Source organism: Sinohyriopsis cumingii, unplaced genomic scaffold (assembly GCF_028554795.1).
Source record: "Sinohyriopsis cumingii isolate HCF-2022 unplaced genomic scaffold, ASM2855479v2 utg001505l, whole genome shotgun sequence".
In the NCBI taxonomy this organism is placed as follows: Eukaryota; Metazoa; Mollusca; class Bivalvia; order Unionida; family Unionidae; genus Sinohyriopsis; species Sinohyriopsis cumingii.
Window position 1 is genome coordinate 1,509,158 of NW_028316006.1, and position 13,141 is coordinate 1,522,298.

Here is a 13,141-nt window from a genome sequence, read left to right on the forward strand (position 1 = left end):
AATTAAATATTTCTTCTTTGCCGGTTTATATATTGAAAGATTTAACTGCCTTAGGCTTTCTGTTTCCCCCAGTCCTTGCAAGTGCAGAATTCTCGCGCTGTGTGATAGCTTGATGATTTTGTAAAGAATTATCGAGTTTGTCTCTGTTGATATGATCGATCACAAAACCATCTTTGATCTCCCCGTGAAAAACCTCGAATATAAATCTGTGACAGAGATATTTTTTCTTCCCCTTGGCCGTGAACATGAGATAACCCTGATTAGTAACAAAACCGACTGTTTTTTTCAGTCGACAGTGTCTTACTACACCATCACGAGATACTTCAGAATTTTTAATGGTGGGATGTTGAACAAATTATTTTTGTTCCATTTATACATAACATTATTTGTCTAAATTATAACTTATCTTCAAATCTGGCTATATAGTCTTCATGGGTTCTTATAACCTTATCAATGACAGGGTTGTTATTTTTCATAATATCGTTTTAGCTCTCTATATTTTTTACCACCACAACATGCACACATCTGTGTTTTATCTCCAACTCCATCACCACACCGTAAACACGGTTGTGGACCAAGGCTCTCCCTCCTTACACTTAGCAAATGTTGACCGCAGAATTCCTTGTCGCAGGATTTGTTGCAAAGAGTTGAAGACCCTACCATCAACCACTTGCTCTGATTTCTTATTTGAGTCATCGTATATATATAATAATTTTTTATTTAAATACTTGTCTGAAATATAATATGGAAGAGTTTGAGAGATTATCTACAATCGAGCCTTGGAAAACTTCCAGATTCGATCTTGACAGAAGAACCCCTGACTTGCGGAGGCGAACTCTGACTGATTTGACGATTAATCTGATTAATATTATCAGAGATGCTAAAAAAGAATTTCTTGATGATGGGGCATCTCATACGTGGTCGACATTCAAAAGTGTATGCGATGACAAAGTCATCGACAAAGTCATTGATGCTACAATGAACGATACGCGGACGAAAACGAATATCAATTATATCAACGATCAGAAATATTTTTTCCGAATAAAGTTTATCGTGCTAGCAGAAATAGATTCCGCTGAGTGGATTATCCGTGACAAATGACACCCTATACCTGCTAATGGAAAAACCGCTGTGTTAAGTAAAAATTCCAAGTCTGGAAAACTGACTGGTATTGACAGACCATATTACGAACGAGCGTATCCTATAACAGCGATTGTTTATGGAATTTATCAGCTAAATGATAAACCCAACATCGATGATCTTGCACCAATGAGATTTTCAAAGTTGAATTGTGTAGCCGAACGAGTAATCGAACATTTTACAAATGCGATTCGTGGAAATGGGTTAACGAATCTACGACGTTCGCGGATAAACAAATGGGCTGAATCGATTAAGGATACCGGAGCTACAATAAATGATGTCGCCGAGTTATCAAGTAAATTAAAATTTCCAATAATAGTAAAAACGTTAACAGCAGAGATTTTAAATGATTCAAAGAATAAGTCGAAGGGAGCTCCAATTTAAATTATTAATCATAATGCGCACGCGTGGACCAGCGCAGTCACAATATTTCTAAGAGATCAAACTGTAAGATTTTACCCATACTCTGGAAGAAACATGTTTGAGTTTATTCACGAAATAAGTAAAAACGATCCTGTGTCAGTATGGTTATTTAAAAGTTCACTTGATGAAATATATAATCAGTTTGTACGACTAACGGTGAAATATATCGCAAAGAATCTCTTCATGAAGAAATGAAAAATCTTGCGCATAAATTTTCAACAGAGAATACTGAGCAATTACTAAATAATTGTTTTAAAGTTCAATCTGTTGCTGCCCACGCTGCCAGAGAGAAAAATTCGTTGAAGCCAAAACGATTTGAATTTCTCGAAGACGTGCAGCTTAGTTGCTGTGAATACGGACACGGTGGATTGTGGAATACTAAGTATAATTACAACTACGTTATCTCGATTGATATGGTCGCGTGTTATCCGGGAAGTTTTCTTGGATTGAGGGAGTGTTCTGGGTATTTTAAGTGATTTGGACATCCCACAAACGAGATGACAAGAATGTCGATAAACGGACAACAACCTGATTTTGATCTAACCGGATTCGCTCGTATTGTATCATTCGAAATAGTTAAAGGTCTTCATCCGATCTGTTATGTTTGGTTTGGTATACACTTTTCAGAAAAACGCTGGGCACCAATAGTTTTATTACGATATATGATTGATTGTAAAATATTAATATCGTTGATTGTAAGTGAAGCGTTCATATCATATCGGAAGCAGACCGAAGTTTGGTTACCATCACCTGATGATGGTAAAACCGCAAAGGATCTCGGTAGAAGAATAATCGGTAAATTTACTCAAGGTGGAGCATATGATCATAAACGACATTGTGCACGATTAATTCTAGATGACGCTGAATATGATTTTATAATCGCTGATGCAACAGCGAGAAATATATTTGTAAGTCGAAAGAACGCTTACTTATCTGACGGAACACGGTTAGATACTATTGTAAGTTATGTCGATGGCGAATCTAAGATCTTCGATGCTCGCTTATGTGTCTATAAATGTATTATCGATGATAAATAGATTCCCTGACACTGCAGTCAGAGTTGCAAAGGATTCAGTTTATATCGATAAAAATATACATCATTGGTAACTCGTTTTGCAAGTACTGATGCATCATGGGGTTCGTGGAGAATAAAACAAGAAATGTTATATAATTATACTGAATCCGCAGATGTTACGATTAAAGATATTTATCGCAGCAATCAGATATCAGAAGTAACGTCGGCGGCATCCGTGTATGATCCAGTATCCAGAAACAAGACTAGTTATCTAAACGGACCGGATAGTTCTGGTAAAACAACTCGGGTGATCGAATTATTGCGGCAGCATTCAGATGATATGATTATGCTAACACCTACACACAGACTCGCAAGAGAAATGAAACAACGAGGAGTGCAGTCATGTACTTATCACAGCTTTTTTTAATACAAGGGTGACACATGGACTCCTGACCGAATGGGAGAGAAATATATTCCAAAAATTATTATTTGGGATGAAGTGTCCACAGTATCTAAAAGATATATTAAAAATGTTTCTCGATTGGTTGTTATTGAAAAATACAGCTGTGATAATGTGCGGCGATCACGGACAACCACCACCGTTTGTTGGACCATCTCCACGTGATTGGTTAAAGAATTTTGTAGATTATTACGAGGAGATAACTGATGATCATAGAGCACTTGATGCAGAAATAAGAGAATTTAAACAATTCATCAGACTACAACCAAATAAAATTCAGTGTGAAATAATGCGTAAAATAATTTCAGAAATTTCAATGAACGACTTTCTACAAACGTGGAGACCAAATGATTTGATAGTGGCAATTTGAAAGATAGTTTGTGATACACTTCAACGGAGGTTATTTGAAAAGCATTAAGAAAAGTTTTCAGCGTTACGTGTGCCAATGTGTTATAGACCGGCTGATACACAACTACAGAATATCGATGTTGATATTCCAGGACCCTTTATAGAGTCAAGGAAACAGAATCTGGTATTAAATGATGTTGTCGCAGTTGATGTCAGTGTTGTTGAGAATGCGCTGAGTATGGATAAATCCCCGTGGACGTTAGGATACGCAATGACAATTCACTCATCTCAGGGGTTAACCATCTCTGATACTTGAGTTTGGATTGTCGACCATCGTGTCGAATGATCAAATTTAGTTTATCTCGCAGTGTCTCGAGTCAGAAGAATATCTCAGCTGCGGAGAATTGTCATAGACGTTACAGAAACCATCAATGATGTTATTGACAGCGATATAGTAAGAAAACAATTAGCCGGTTGTAAACAAAGTGACAAAACAAAGAGAGACTTTGATCTCGATGTTGAATTTGTCCTAGCACTGAAGCATCAGCAGAATGATCATTGTGCGAGCTGTAATTGTGTAATGTTGTGGCAGTACTCGAGTAATAATCCAAGACAATTTACCGTAGATAGAAAAGATAGTAGTCGCGGTCATACACGTGAAAATACGATGTTGACCTGTCTCGAGTGTAATCGACGTAACGGCGCTAGTTAAGTGATCGCGGTGGTAATTGCGTGGCTTCAGGAATTACTTGTAATTGTTCACGTGTAAATCCACGTTGAGGAGCAGTTGACACTAATCTGTAGATTGCAGGTCTACCCGTGGATGTTACCACGTTGAAAATATTTTGTGTTGTAATACTCCAGACATGATCAGTTGCTCATTTTTTACCACTTTCAGGCTCACCGGTTTCATATAAATATCTAACAGTCACATTGTCCAGCACTGGATGCGCTGAAAAATCACGTCCTTGTACTGGTATATGCGCTCGTAATTGTGTTAATAGGTTTCATGTTGGTTGTTCGAGTATATTCATTATTTAACGCAGCTATCACATTTGGTAATCTTGCAACCCACTCGCGAGACCTAGTATCTTGAATGATTTCCTTCGCGTATTGATATCCAAATAACCGCTCAGCAAGTGTTCGATTAAATCGCTCAACAATTGTCTGATCACGGTGAATTGCAATATGTCCTCGTCGTATTTTGACATTATGTTGCTTCATCAGCGATGATACTATACCTTGAAATTCTTTGCCAGGATAAACCTGTAGCAGCTGTGGCCATCGTATGAGTCCTCGTTGATAAATTCGTTTAAACGCAGAAGCTACTTCAGCAGCTGTCTTTGTTGATAACGGCTTTGCTTCTTTATATCTACTTGCAACATCAACGACAGTTAACGCGCATTTGTATGTTACTCGACGTCTAGTATCATGCGGTAGAAATAAAATATCAGCCTGATGAACTGCATTAGGGACGCTGACATCAAAATGCGCGAACTGTATTGTTTTAGGCGGTGGTAAATAAATTTGCCATATTGCCTGCCGGGCTAACCATTTTCAGCAGTAGAACGTCGGACACCTGCCGCCGAAGCGAGTTTACTAATCACTGCTCTACCTTTCCAGTATCCTCTTAGGGAATAATAAATCAACTCCATTATTTCAATAATCGGACGATTAATTACCGTTTCCCAATACAAGCTTACGCTTCATTGCATATCTCACCAACCAATTAGCTAATGATTCTTTGAAAGATTTATTTTTTTATGGAATTTTAGCGCGTTAATTAATTTCACGTCTGTTATGTGCCTATGCTGCAGATCCTTTACTCGATAAGCTACATCATGAGCGTGACATGCTTTATCAATAGCGTTTATTGGATATTTACCTAGTTTTGGTTGGTCTTGGTTATCAAGTCTGATATCAAGTCGAGTTCCAGGGCCACAGTAATTATATCCTTGGAGGTGTTTTTCTCCTGGGTACTTAGCCCATGGTGTTCCAGTCTGTTTGGCTAACTTCGCGGCAATATCACCTCTTCGTTTTTTTATTTTATATTGTTTGGATCAGAAATAAACTTAAATTTCTTTGTACCGCATCGTTCACACTTACCTGTAACTGCTGACCTGTTATTTTTTTGTTGTAATAGTTGTCAGTGTTCTTGTGGGGGGTACGCGTCCTGCATTTCACACAACATAAATCCATATTATTTATTATATTTCTACAACATGGATGTAATTGATTTTTCAGCGACAAGAAAACGAGAACCGGTCAAGCATCATGTTGCGTTACCAAATTCTATCCGAATGATTATCATAGGTCCATCTGGATCTGGTAAAACGCAACTATTACTTAATTTGATAATGAGATGGTTAAAATGGGATAAATTGTATTTGATAGCTCCGTCTGTAGATGACCAGCGATGTTATGGTGTACTGAAAGACTTTAATGAAAACGCAGTTGTTGGATGAGCGCGGTGGTAACGTCATTGAATTTATTGCTGATATTGATGAATCACCGTCTGTGGATGATCTTGATGGGAGTATTAATAATTTAGTTGTATACGATGATGTAATGCTGGACAAACAGTCCAATCCTGCCAGAATATTTTCACGCGGAAGACATAAAAACACAGATGTGATTTATGTCACTCAAAAATTTACACAAATACCATCCGTAATCAGAGAAATTTTAATATACTTGCTGTGTTTAACGGAGTTGGTGTACATACGCAACGATATATTTATCAGAACTGGTTTGACGGTGATATGGATTATAATCGTTTAAAACATTTATTCGGTCGAGCTCAGTCAACACCGTATGGATTTATAACAATAAACTTGCATGACCCACGGTCGAGATATCGAGTCAGTCTTGATAAAAATTTTAATTAATAGCAGCAGAGAGGGTGAAGTCTCCTACTCGGCACTCAACTGGTAAATCCTTTTTTCTTTACGATTTTCAACAAGGACGTTCATTTCGAACCCTTTTTTTTTTGGTGCAATTTCCAGGAAGGCTTATTATCTGAAATAGAGAGTTAGTCAATTAGAGGCTATTTGCCCTCTCTGCTGCTCAAGGTGAACAGTTTGATTCCTTATGAAAGTTCCAGTTGGAACACAAACAGGGCCGGCGCTACCATATAGACAAACTAGGCAGCCGCCTAGGGCGCTGAATCCATGGGGGCGCATTTTTTAAAAAAATGTATGGTTTATAAATTTTGAAATTGATATTTTCGGGGGGGGGGGGGGGGCGCCAGAATCTAACCTTGCCTCGGGCGCCAGATAGTCTGGCCGGGTCTGGCGCCGGCCCTAAACACAAAACCTGCCAATTTCAAAACGGAGCCTGTTCATGAGAATTTTTTAAATTATAATATGTAAAAAAAATCTGTTTTTTTTCTTCATATTTCTAAATTAGTTTTTTCTTCTTACGAATGTAATATTATTTACTTATGCAGAAAGGAATATACGTTATAAGAAATCTAGACCTCCCCAAAAATATAGATGCAAAAATATCAGTAAATATCAAAGCTGAAAAGTATCTCAAATACAATATATAATATTTTATTTCACTAAATGCGAGTGAACACTAAATCTGTAATATAAAGCGGCTACGTTGACATCTATACGTTTATGAACGATCCGTTCCCGTGACCGTAAACGTGAGTTAAGACTTTTACTTTTCGAGATGGCAGAAAATTAGAAGTTTCGATATCTGATTTTAAAGTATGGAAATGTGAGTGTTACATATAGAATAAATAAAACGTAATGTTATATCAAAGCATTCCATACTCCACGATCATATTTATAATTTTGGTAGAAAAGATGCAAGTTAAACGAGAACACCAGCAAAATATTGCATAGATGACTTTTCTGACTCAGTAGTTTCCGCCAATAATTTGATCTCGAGATATTGTGTGCAGTATATATTTCAAGAAAACGGTTTCTTCAAAATCGACAAAACTTGCACATGGTTTAGGATGGCCGAAGTTACCGGTGAAAAACTTAGTAAAAGGTGGTGTTACGGCTTATCTTTCCTCTTTATGGTCAATAACGACTTGTGTTTAATGTAGCTGAGCATGAGAAATTATGTTACTGACCTTTTGTTAGGTAAAATGAATCTCTATAGTTCGATACCAAACAGCGTTTATGATGATGCAATCGATGGGATGTGCGGAGCAATCGAGTATTATTTTCTGCAGATTACATCATTTCGTATAGCTTTTATATTCAGTTTTATATGAGCAGTCCTTTCGCATTATCCTATCTGTTTTTAAATGTTCGTATTGAAGGCATCATGGAAAATGGCTTTCCACCTTTTTTTTTTTTTTTTGACTGGCGGCGTATGTCATTGACATCGGAATGAGTAGTCAGAGTTTCAGGAACATCTCATACGCTTGGCAGCCTATATTGACACTCTTCCACTAATTTATGTGTAATTAATATACTGACTGTGCTGTCTTTATTCTGGCGGAAATAAAATAACATGCTGGCAAATGGACGCATTTTCACGTGCATGAATTTGTTGCAATGCCACGGTAGTCGAGGTATGCCGAAGTAGGTTCATGTTGTTGGGGATATATTTCTTGAATAAAATGAACCGTTGCTTACAGTTCCAATAGGCATAATATATTTTATTCATTTTGTTAAAGAATAATATTTAAACTTAACCCGATTTCGGCATTACCGGCTTTCATCGCTTTCCAGCCAACTGAAATGTAGGCAAACGAAACTTGAAAACAGGTCCATTTCTTGTGAAAATTTGAATTTATTAGAGAAAAGACATCAGAGTAAGTAAAGTCTGACTAAAAAATTATGACTTTGTAGAAAAGCGTCGTTATTTTCGTTGTTAGTTGTGTGAAATATTCCTGAAAATTTATGTTTTTTAATGACGTTAGTCGACATCAAAACACGATACACAGCGCTATTAGTTAGGCTGTAAGATCTTCACGCCCACAACAAATATCAGCGTTGAGGTCTTACGTGTAGGACAGGTAGAAGGGGTGGTCTCAGGAGGTTTTATGTAATATAGACATTCTGTAACTCTATTCAGAATTTGTTTCATTTTCATTTGAATCTTGTCTGTTGGACATGATGATAATTTGTCTTTTTCATTTGAATCATAACTATTGGGGATCATGATATCAGAGTGGTAGAATTACCGTGTTTATCCTTTATATTAATACATCAAAAGAGCACTTCAACATACATGCCAACCATTATGCATTTGTTGTAATTATTATGCTTATTTCTCCAAATTGTGTCTTAGCTCACTTGTGTATGGATTGAACTTTTTTCTGGTTCATTAGAAAATGCAAATAAATTAGTAAAAATGTGTTTTTATTATGATTCTATAGTGTTAAAGTAACTACAGTGTGATGTGAGTTCCTTGAGGGTTATGTTTTGAGGCACTTTGTAAGTTAAGATAATTTTCTTCATAGAAATTCAGTATGTTACAAATTAGGGGGATGCTTCTGCAAAGTAGATTACAATTTTTTTAAAAATAAAATCTTCCTAAAAAGCATAATAAAATGAACATAGAACATGGGAAACATAAATTTAAAACATAAAATTATAAATTTTAATCAATGGAACGTACACGTAATTAAGAAACGAAAGCTACATCAAACAGTAGTGTTGATACCCTCTTTGGAACTGTCTATAGAGACAACGTTTACGTATCCTGCTTGGAACTGTAGAGACAACAGGTGATAGGCTCAGGTGTGCAAGCAGGCCACTTGAAGTGGAAGGCTAATCTGGAGATGACACTATGAAGTAACAGTCTGATGTAGTCTGTGTCTTATGTTCTTTCTTTTTCTTGTAAAAGCTCTTCATAACAAGCAACTGCATCCATATAACTGCATCCATATAAATGAACTTAGATTCCTATCGGGACCATTATCCTCCATTAAAGTGCAAGCAGCAGTGACATGACTTACGACGTCAGACACCGCTTTCAGTGTCAAAGTCTGAGCATATTGCTGCTTACAAGCCTCTTGCTGGCTGGCAAATGCTTTTTGTTCTTCATCCAAATCCAATGGTCTTCATTTGCTAACTCGTCAGCATCAGATTCCAAAAGCTGCCCCATGTCGCTCTCTTGTCATCTCTCTTCTGCCAGTCTGACTTTGTTTCCAGCCTTTACACTGGTATTATTTGCTAATGTGATGGTGTCTTTGATATCTAAGCCATCCAAACACTATTCATGCAGTGTTGTGAAATCTCCTGCTATGACATTTTTACAAATTGCAGGACATCCTTGATGTTAAATGCCTTCCAGTAATCTTTCACTATGATATTCCGTTCATTTGTTTGCTTCTGACCACAGATAATATGATTTGAAAGCCTTTATGGTACCCTGATCCATTGGTTGCTAAAGGGTTGTAGTATTTGGTGGTAGATATATGACTTTAATGTTTTCAGAATAGTCTTCACTAGTTTTTGGATGGCTGGCGGCATTGTCTAAAATGAATAAGATTTCAGATGGAATGCCTTCTCTATGGTGATAGTTTTTCAGCTTGCAATGCAGGTCCTTCTCCAAGTATTGCTTGAACACTGCACTGATCATCCATCTTTTCTTGTTAGCATACCATTAGACAGGCAGCTCTGACCATTCTTACTCATTCAAGGCCCTGGGATTTTCTGAATGATAAATCAAGAGAGGCTTCAACTTGCTGTAACCTTGTGCATTGCCTCCCATTGGAAGTGTGAAACGGTCTTTAGCAGCTTTAAAATCTGGCACAGTCTTTTCCACTAAAATATAGGTGTGTTTGGGCATTTGCTTCCAGTATAGGCCAGTTTCATAGACATTAAAAATCAGCTTTGCTGAGTAATCACTGCTTTAAATAATCTCTTGCAGTCTGGTGGGAAACCCTCTTGCTGTTTCTTTGTTAGCTAATGCAGCTTCACCACTTGTTTTAAGATTTTAACAGCCAGAATGTACTTTAAACTTGTGCAAGCACCCAGTACTGGCATGAAATCTTCTTGATCACCTTCAGATACCATGAGAATTAGAGGCTTTATAGCACATACAATGGCTTGGCTAAGAGGTATTTTCTTCTTATGCTGATTATTAATCCACATTGCCAACATCCTTTCCATCCTGTCCATTATGTTGGGGTTGGTATAGCAACTTTTCTGGCTTGAAAGGGAGGTTCCAGCTTTCAGACTTGCTTTTATTTTTTCTAATCTGTCACATATTGTTCTACATGTACTTTCACTAAGGTTCAGTGCATGCTTTGTCATGGTGGTACTCATACCTTTTCACTACTTAAAGTTTAACCTCTAAAGAAATAGACTTTCTTGGTCTCATTGGACTTTAACTTGCTCGTCTATTAGATGCCATCACTAATAACGTTCAAAAATTTGAACAAACATTTTACTTTGCAACAAACAATTTGTACCTATACATACATATGCAGCACAGCGGCCTCAGTAAACAAAATGGTGGGCACATAAGAGCTGGGAATTGTGGGTAATGTTTGCATGTGACGGTGGTACAATCTCATGTATGAGAATTCTCTCAATAGCAGTGATCTTTTTCACACACCCCCTCGTATTTTGAATTTGCTTGAATTGAGATTGCATAAATCATGATCACACTGTAATAAAAAAAAGAGTGAGAACCAACAAAATTGTATAAAATTTAACAAATAATTTCTTTTCCAAGAATACAATGAAAAATGCAAAAGGAACATTGTTGCAGAATAAATATCTAATAATCCTTGAATTTCGAACACAGGTCCAAATGATTAAAGTTCGGAACAAACTTGAGTAGTATTCTAAAATAAATCCAATGCTGGAAGTGCAGGTGTGGCATTGGTAGCCTGTGTCATGGTGATATGCCTACAGCCTTTTGTTGAATCACAATAATCAAATCCAAGGATATATCATTAAACGAAATTTCATTATAAATCCAACTATTTCTGAGAATGTTATTTTTGAGGATTTTGCATTTCCTGAGAAGAATAAATTGAAAAAATACATTCTAGCCCAAATGAAATACTGGATACAACAATAAAACAACTTATTCTAGTCAGATCTTATGGCACAAATGAATTGCTAGAAAAATTAGATTATATAATCCTTTACTGGACCCCAGGTCACAATTAACATTTTCTAAAACTATTTCCTAAAGGAAAATTTCATTCTGGAAGGTTCCAAGTGTTTACAAGATAAAACCTTAGTTGCAATTGCATGGTTTGTATCTAAAATGAAGTATACACGTAGACCCATCATATCATGGGGAATTTCCAAAGCACAGGACTTGGATTGAGATAAACATCATGTTTACAAAACCAATATCAATGATTCAGATCAGGTAGAAAATGAACTTGATTTTTGACAAGGTCCAAATACAATTATCCATAGCATATAATGAAATATAAAAAAACTAACTGACAAATGCAAATTAAATATACATAACAGTTTGTCTTTACATTATCATCTCTTAGTTACACTCATCCAAGAATATTCTAAAACGAAAAACTGCTGTCCATTATAGATCTACATGTACTTTTAAAATGTTCTATTTATAGTAACTTTATTGTATTTCTGAGAAAACATGGCTTTCTTTAATTACAAACTTTGATTATATTGATAAGTCAGCGAACTAGTCTTAGTTTTACACAGAATGGCTCCAGATATTAAGTGAAGTGGACTTTTACGGTTTGGCTTGTAGATGGTAATTCTTAGAGCAGATGGGTCTTCTAATTTCAAAACATGACTGATAAGAAAAAGGACAAATCAACATTGTTTTACAAATTTGTTAAGAAGCATAAAAGTGATACAATACAGCCCTTGGATTAAGGACACCTTATTTTAGAATTGTGGACTACACAGTCATTTGGCAAAAGTTAGACATGTAGACTAGTAAAGTGAGTGATGAATATAAATAATTTATCAGTATGTTTTATGTTTATATTCTGGTTCTAATCCATGTGGATTTTGCCCATTTTTGCCTGCAGATACAGCTTAGTAGTAAAAATAAATGTAAAATTTTCAAGCAGTTTACTGTGGTTATGGCATGTAACATATTAGCTACCTGTTGTAGCATCGACATAGTACTAATATTAGTATTAGTAATATATAGAGTACACTTTATGCTTATACATCTCAAGGTTGGCATGTAGGCTTTCACTAGTATGAGATCTTTTGTGTATTTTATTCAGATCTTAAAGAGGACAGAGTGAAATTAGCAATTTATCAGGATGTTGAGTCCAAGACTTTTTTCCCGTACCCTTATTCTCTGTCATCAGTGTGCTCGACTACTTAGGCCAGGGCGGGGGTCCCCAGTGTTTGTCAGTTCTGTTCACACCAGCAGCTGGAACTTCACAAAGTCACGGTAAATTATTATCACAAAACTTCAGGGCTCATAAAACTTTCTTGACACAGTGTGTCCAAGACTTTGTACTTTGGAAAGTCAAAACAACATCAGAGTTCCATTTGAATAGCATATTAATAGTTTCCATGTCTCTTGGAAGCTCATCTGTTTCATTAAGAAGAATGTAATAATTTCCATGTCTCTTGGAAGCTTATCTGTTTCATTAAGAAGAATGTAAGAATTTGCATGTTGCCCAGCATTGCTTAAATTCTCTACATATTGTCAGATATTTTAAAAGTTTTAGTGGTACAGTGAAGCCTCTTCAGGCGGACAGCCAATTAAACCAAATTCAATTCTGTGTTTTGAGGGATTTTCAGTTTCAAGAGGTCTGTTTTCACTTAATAATCGGATGTGATTGGATGCCTCCACACAAGTAAATGTTTATA

At 36.4% G+C, this 13,141-nt stretch overlaps 1 protein-coding gene across 4 annotated transcripts in view; it reads left to right on the forward strand.

Moving 5' to 3' along the window:
* Nucleotides 1-13,141, forward strand: part of LOC149772453 (lysine--tRNA ligase-like) — an 84,016-nt gene that overhangs the window by 32,442 nt on the left and 38,433 nt on the right. Inside the window, exons 1-2 of one of the 4 annotated variants that reach the window (XM_089947830.1) lie at nucleotides 7,306-7,391; nucleotides 12,544-12,716. The exons of 2 other annotated variants lie outside the window; for them this stretch is intronic. In XM_089947830.1, coding sequence (XP_089803956.1) covers nucleotides 12,583-12,716 — 134 coding nt within the window. In that variant the 5' untranslated portion in view covers nucleotides 7,306-7,391; nucleotides 12,544-12,582. Of the gene's footprint in view, nucleotides 1-7,305; nucleotides 7,392-12,543; nucleotides 12,717-13,141 lie in introns of those variants that run through there. One more of the 4 variants, XM_089947831.1, reaches the window with a different exon arrangement.